The 7,067-nt window shown below is 41.0% G+C and overlaps 2 protein-coding genes across 2 annotated transcripts in view; both read left to right on the forward strand.

Moving 5' to 3' along the window:
• The window catches only part of ercc6 (excision repair cross-complementation group 6), a 13,011-nt gene extending 9,942 nt beyond the window's left edge, over positions 1-3,069 (forward strand). Inside the window, exons 8-13 of the mRNA XM_037695146.1 lie at positions 471-565; positions 1,048-1,193; positions 1,294-1,857; positions 1,947-2,115; positions 2,208-2,286; positions 2,376-3,069. Coding sequence (XP_037551074.1) covers positions 471-565; positions 1,048-1,193; positions 1,294-1,857; positions 1,947-2,115; positions 2,208-2,286; positions 2,376-2,831 — 1,509 coding nt within the window. The 3' untranslated portion in view covers positions 2,832-3,069. The remainder of the gene's footprint in view (positions 1-470; positions 566-1,047; positions 1,194-1,293; positions 1,858-1,946; positions 2,116-2,207; positions 2,287-2,375) is intronic.
• Positions 3,070-5,979: 2,910 nt separating this feature from the next.
• The window catches only part of drgx (dorsal root ganglia homeobox), a 4,131-nt gene continuing 3,043 nt past the window's right edge, over positions 5,980-7,067 (forward strand). The window contains exons 1-2 of the mRNA XM_037679063.1: positions 5,980-6,051; positions 6,714-6,814. Of these exons, the coding sequence (XP_037534991.1) occupies positions 5,994-6,051; positions 6,714-6,814 (159 nt within the window). The 5' untranslated portion in view covers positions 5,980-5,993. The remainder of the gene's footprint in view (positions 6,052-6,713; positions 6,815-7,067) is intronic.

A 7,067-nucleotide genomic window follows, 5' to 3' on the forward strand; every position in this document is an offset into this window, starting at 1 on the left:
CCTGCAAGCGCTCTTGGCCACGCCCTCTTCTCCGCTCTGCATGGAGAACAGCTGAGCAGCTGCAGCAGGAAGTTGACCTGCAGTATGAGCTTCACAAATGTGCAGCAGGTGCTAAATAATTTAAAATAATTTATTTTAAATAATTCCATGTCAGTCGTGCGGCTCATCCATCAATCAGCCAATTGTGTGTCATGTCCAATCTTATTTTGAAAAACCACAATAGAGAGAGTCTGCGATAAACGAACCGCGAAGTATCGAGGGACTACTGTACATGCAACTGTCTATAAGATGGATCTTCTTGGTTTTGTACAACGATGACTGAAAATTTTGCTTTGCCTTGAGTAGCAGATGAGTTACCTCATGGACATGCACGTGTCCTCTAAATGTTGCTAATATCAAGACTTTATTGACTTATTTTACTTAAAAGCATATTTTTTCTAGTTTATTTAAAAGTATTGTTGTATTCACAGGCTCGGGAACGGGCATGGAGGATAGGCCAAACGCAGCAGGTAACAATCTATAGACTGCTGACTGCAGGGACCATTGAAGAGAAAATCTATCACAGGTAAAACAGCAGCTTTTATGTCTATCAGCTCATGTTCAGACACTGTTGCAGAACTGATCTAGTCATTCAACAATCTTTCTAGCGTTTATGCCTTTTCACATCCAATCTTCCATTTTAGCCATCTTTTCATTGATCCTACACATTTTTAAATATAGGTCAGTTTTTTACATCACCACAGTGTTACTGCTTGCTCCGTTCCACATCTCTATAATCAAAAAGCTTTCCTGCATTATTAAATGGCCAATTGAGGACTTTCCAAGTATTGCTCTGTTTGGTTTGTGTCTGTGAAGAGCTTTTGAAAAAGCGAAATGGTAGAACAGCACAGAATCTGTTTTGATACCTGCCGTAGTGAACTTATTTAATTTTCTCATCTATCAACCAAACTACTCTGTGGTGACAGGATCAAGATTGCCTGCTGAGTTTATTAAAAAATCTAATTACGTACTTGTCTCTAATATTGTATTATTTTTGTTGTAATTTAGGCAAATCTTCAAACAGTTTCTCACCAATCGTGTTCTGAAGGATCCGAAACAAAGGCGGTTCTTCAAGTCTAATGACGTCTATGAGCTCTTCACTTTAGCTGATCCCACTGGAGCTCAGGGAACGGAAACCAGTGCCATATTTGCAGGTTTGTTTGTTCATTTTATCCTCATCTGAGACGGGTTTTATTCACATATATATAAATTTCAAGAATCTGTTTGCCATGCTGAGCTTTGATCTTTAAACAGGGACCGGCTCTGATGTCAGTGTGCCCAAGAAACCTGAGAGGCCGAAGTCATCACACTACAGCAGCTGCACATATAAAGAAACCTCAAGAAACCAGAATAAAACTGGTGCAAACGGTGTCAACTCAAGAGATGTTCCTCCTATAAACAACTGCAGCACGTCTCCATCCTGTGAAAGCACTCAGGGCAGATCAGTGGACAGTCAGAGCATCACTCACAACGGACTGGATGTAAAGACAAACATTTCTGTAAATGGACTGCCCACAGGGCCAAATAATACCGGAGACTTCGAAGAAACTAAGCCACTGAGCAAAAACACGTCCTTGACCATCTATCACCAACACAGAGACACTGAAAAACGCAGGGAAAAGAGAAAACACTGTGACACCACTGATGTGCACAAGCACAAAAAACGCAAGCGCTCCCGAGATGCTCGATTCGAAGGTCATCGCATTTCTCATTTGGTGAAAAAAAGGACTTATACGAAAGAGGAACGTGAAGAGAATTCATCAGAGGGACAGAAAAAGTCTGATGATTACGTCTTGGCAAGGCTCTTTAGGAAATCTGGTAGGCACAGAGCACATCTGCTTTATTTGTCTTGGTCTCTTTAGACTTTTAGTCTATGTTTGTTACTCATCTTCTGTGGTCTTCTTCAGGCATCCACAGTGTGATGCAACATGACACCATCATGGAGTCTTCCAATCCTGACTATGTTCTTGTGGAAGCAGAAGCCAACAGGGTGGCTAAAGATGCCCTGAAAGCTCTTAAGATTTCTCGACAGCAGTGCAGGCTTCCCTATAACCAACCTCCTCCTCCAGTGGCAAAGCAAGTCTCACCGATGCTCGGTTTTTGAGAGGGTTCACATTTTAAATTCAAAACAAACGTCTAATTTTTTTTTTTTTTTTTTACTCTCGCAGGAATCGTTTTGGGCAAAAGAAGAATTCTCTCCTGTCGGCACCTTCTGCTCAGTCCACCCCAACTCCAACCAAATGCAAGGTAACAGAAGAGTTTTTATTGTTTTTCACTATTATTGTGAGTTTTTTTATTTTATTTGTAATGCAGCATTTTTCTCTGTTTTATTTTAGGATGCTGCTATTGTAAAGAAGTTTACCTCAAAGAAACCAGGAGCAGGGGCCCATTTCAGTGGGGAAGGAGCAGGCGGCGACTTGAACTCCACTCCTTTGTCGTCAGCTTCTCTGCTGGCTAAGATGAGAGCCCGTAATCACATCGCTAATGCCTCCAGCCAGAGAGCAGAAGGAGAAGACGAAGAGGAGGAGGAAAGCTCTGAAGCTCCAAGAGCAAGCCATCCTCCTCCTCCACCCACGGAACACGATGAGCTGCTAGTAGATCTGCGCAACTTCATAGCCTTCCAGGCGAGCGTGGACGGGCAGGCTACCACGCAGGAAGTGCTCGAGTATTTCAAACCAAGACTGACTCAGCAACAGGCACCTGTCTTCAGAGAGCTACTCAGGAGCATCTGTGATTTTCATAGGACCTCTGGTCAGGAGGGGATGTGGAAACTGAAGGAGCACTTTGCATGACAGACGGAAGCGGACTTTTAAACTATGATACAAATGTGAAAATATGTCAGTCTTTCCAAAACACAGCTGCAGTGTCTTTATTGTACATATGTTTGTTTACTTCATATCCTGTTTTATTTAAAGGTCAAGCAGACCTCGAACTGAATTATTTCATATCGTTCAGCAATTCAATTTTTAAAATTAAAATTTTAACTGTCACTCCAAGAGTTTTTACTAAGAAAACCATATAGTGCAATACAGGTGTTGCACTATGGTTTTAAGTTGTTTTTGTTGTTTTCCAACACTTGAATGAAAAAAAAAAAAAAAAACTTTTTAATTAAGGTTGTTTAAAACTTCTGGTTCTAGTTTCAAGCCATATTGCAACAAATTCCATGACTTCTCTCTGTTGTTTTTTTACCTGGTTATTCTTGAAAATGGTCATTTGTATGTGCCACAAAGTTGAACCATATTACCTCAGATGAAAACCAACTGTACGCTTTTGTTTGCTGTCAGAACGCATACTTCCATGACCTCGCTTTTGTCAGATATGTGATATTTTTCTTTAAAATGAACAGTGTGTCATCATGTAAACAGCACTTAGAAAGGTTTGGTACTTTTTTTATTGGCTGTTTCTTGTTCAAATTAAAGAGAATAGAATCAGGGCTAATTAAAAAAACTAAATAAATCTGTCAATTCAATTCACTTTTATTTATTTAGCACTGATTCATGTCACCTTCACATTCCATTCACTTACATTAGAAAATGCTAATCAGAAAAAAGTTTTCTAAAGAAGCCAGCAGGTAGTGTTGAATTTTCAGTTGCCCATCCTGAACACATTAGTGGTGCACCACTTTTTAACAGGAAGAAACTGCAGAACTGGGTCCAAGATGGGCAGCCATCAGCCTCTACTGGCTGGAGAAAGAGGCAGACAATAATACTTGATCCAGGTCTACTTTCTATAGGAAGAAAGACAAAAAAAATGATAAAATAAATACAAACATGGAGAGAGAGATCAGCAGAATAAAGAAATGCAAAGTTGTCCTCCAGTAGTTATGCCTATAGCAGCATAACTAAGGGATAGCTCAGGAAACCCAAGTCAGAAAGGATTTATCAAAAGGAAAGTCTTTAGCCTATCTTAAAAAGTAAAAACTGGTTGGTTCCACAAGAGAGGAACTCTTTCTACTTTTAGGAACCACAAGTAAACCTGCACTAGTGAGAACAAAGTTCTCAGTTATGAAAATATAGAACAATAAGATATTTCATTTAAGATGGAGCTTGGTCGTTGAGCGCTTTGTTAAGGTTTTAAAAGCAATTCTGAATTTTGCAGATCAATGGAAAGAAGCTAAAACTGGAGAAATGGGATCTCTCTTCTCATCAGAACTCTAGCAGCAGCATTTTGGATCAAATGAGCCCCAGATGGTAAAGAATCGCAACAGACCAGCCTAGAACTGATAAATGCTTTTCTGCATTATTGCAATGTTTCATTTATTATAAATGCAATGCATTTTCTTGCATATATTTTATACAATAAACCTCTAACAAGTTGCTTCTTTCTGATTATTTTTGACTGGCATAATTCATCTACTATCACACTGCTTGTTTTTTTATGCAAACATCTTCTTTAGGGTGTTGTGTTGTGGCGCTGACCAGGGTCCTGAAAGGTCAGAAACCACGTCGAGGCCCAAATATGGGTCACAGCATCGCAAGACGCTGTTGATTTGCAAACTTGTCTCCTCCAGCTGAGATGGGAGAGAACTGTCATGTCAGCTAAGCAGAAAGGATGGAGAGTTAATGCGCTGACAGGAAACTCACTGCAGGCCCGCACTTCTACAGTCTAGACCAAATATTAGGATAAAGTTATCAACCGTTATTTGATTTCAATTTTCTCCACGCACTTCACCGAGGTCATAATAACAACTTTATTTTCAGTGGTGCATAAATTAATTACGCGCATTTAATAACTAAAATATCATTATATTCCCCCTTTAATAACATAAACGCTGCACGCCAGGGAAACCCTTAATAGCGCGGGGCCCTGTAACTGGCCATTATCCGCCTGTAATGATATTACAGAACCAATTACGCGCCATTAGAAGGGATTTTCTGCACTTTATGTGGTTTAGTCCAATCCCGCACTCCTCTTCTAAATTTCAGCTGCTTCTCGAAGCCTCATTTTGCCTCCACCTCAGAGACGCATGGCGTCTGCGCTCTGCCGTCCCAGATGCGCTTTAAAACTAATTGAAAGGGTCCCGCAGCACATCATTTATCTGAGGAAGCGAAATAAATCGCGGGACCCCTTGCTGTGAACAAAATCAAAAATTTGGCCTTGTGAGTGCTCTACGCGCGCAACCCCTTGTAAAGTGGACCCGCTAACGCACCCTGACGAGCAATTAACCCGCCCGACAGTCAATCTAAAACCCAAAAGCAGTCATCCTCCTTTTTTTAATATATGAAAGAACCAAATAAAAAAGTGCTGCTGGTATGTGTGCATGTTTATGGTTGGGGAATATGCTGGATCCTGGAATAACAATCACTTGTGATTAATTTTTTTGGCACCTGAGCAGAGCTTTGCCACCTTGGGTATGTCTCCCCTCTTCCTCCTTTTTTTTTCTTTTTTTTCTGGCTTTCTGCACACGCAAACATACACACACGTGCGCGCGCGCACACGGACACACCAGGGGTTGTGGGGTGAGAGAGACAAAGCCGTGATAATCCGATTAGGAGCAATTAGGCGTGAGATTCTGCGACACTTGCTGAAAGCCTTAACATTCTGTAGACAGTTATAGAGTTATAGAGACATCTGGACACTCCCAGAGAGAAACACACACACACACACACACACACAGGGAGAGAGAGAGAGAGAGAGAGACTGAGTGTATGTGTGTGTCAGAGAAAGAGAAGGGCCGAGCCAAAGTGGTCTGGACACTCCCAAACAGTCAGGAGAAGCGCAGCAGCTGCTTTTTTCTCCAGAGCGCAAACTCCCTCTCATCAGCATCCCGGCTGCAGGTAGGATGCTTTGAATCCTCCTCTTCCTCCTCCTCCTTCTCCTCTCAGGATGTTTTTTTTTTTTCTTTCATTTCTCCGACACGGATCAGTCTGACACTGTAACTGCAGTCGACCAGAAGCTTCGGCCTGAAAACTTTTTGTCTGTGTTCCAGATTGAGCCGCGCGGCGCGCGTCAGGATGTTCTACTTCCACTGTCCGCCTCAGCTCGACGGAGAATGCTGTCGCTCCAACACATGTGGGTTTTTACTTCTTGCCTTTTCATCATCTTCATTTCTGCTTTCAGTCCCGCAGCTGCAGAGTGAGACTTTGATAAAGTTGTGTGTTCAAGCCGCGCGCTTTTACGCACCGACGATAGGCCTAGGTTTATATTTTAAACTGTTTTTATCAAACATATTCTGATAAATACTTGGCAAATATGGCTGTAAATTAAAACTTGTTGTGCTTTAATTTAAAGTGAGGTTTAATTACACTGAAAATGTAAATATAAATACCTTAAACATTTTTAATGTATCGTTTAAATAAACTTCAGGAAAAATCCAAATGCGCCTGTAAAGGGTTAAGTGTGGTTCCCTTCTGCTGTGTCAGTCTGTTGGCTTTGAGAAGCGCTGGTAGTTTGGCCCCGGGGCAGGGACAGGGGGGCGTTTTGTCCCGGGCACAGATGTTGGGTGTCATGGCTCTTAGTCCGTCATGGGTCCCTTTAGACTCCCAACATCAATGTTTCATGCAACTAATGGAAACAACAAACATCTTCATTAGGCAACTGTGAAGGCCTGCAAGTTATGCTTCCTTTATTGTGATTTTATAGATCAGAATTTCTTTGTCATACAAATACTAAATCAAATGTTAAACAGATTTGGATGCAAACTGAAATAATGTTAACCTTCTGCTTGTCTTCAGTAAATTCAAGCGGGTTTGGAAACCACACCCCGGCTGATTTTGACGACGGGTTTCTGCGCAGGAAGCAGCGCAGGAACAGAACAACTTTCACTTTACAACAGGTACGTCCTTTTTCCAGGACAAACACATTCAGAGCAACAGAATGACGGGATACCGGGTTCAAGAAGGCAGGCAAATCAATAAAAAGTTGTTCAAGTTTTTTAAAAAAGGAACGAAATAATCTGTTTATTATATTTTATATAAAAATACATATGCAAGATCAACTCTTTTCGTGCAAGAAAATACAATTATTTTAGTTTTAAATAGTGAAAGAAAGAAAGAAAGAAAGAAAGAAAGAAAGAAAGAAAGAAAGAA

This window comes from Nematolebias whitei, chromosome 1, assembly GCF_014905685.2.
Source record: "Nematolebias whitei isolate Nwh7 chromosome 1, NemWhi1, whole genome shotgun sequence".
Taxonomy (NCBI): domain Eukaryota; kingdom Metazoa; phylum Chordata; class Actinopteri; order Cyprinodontiformes; family Rivulidae; genus Nematolebias; species Nematolebias whitei.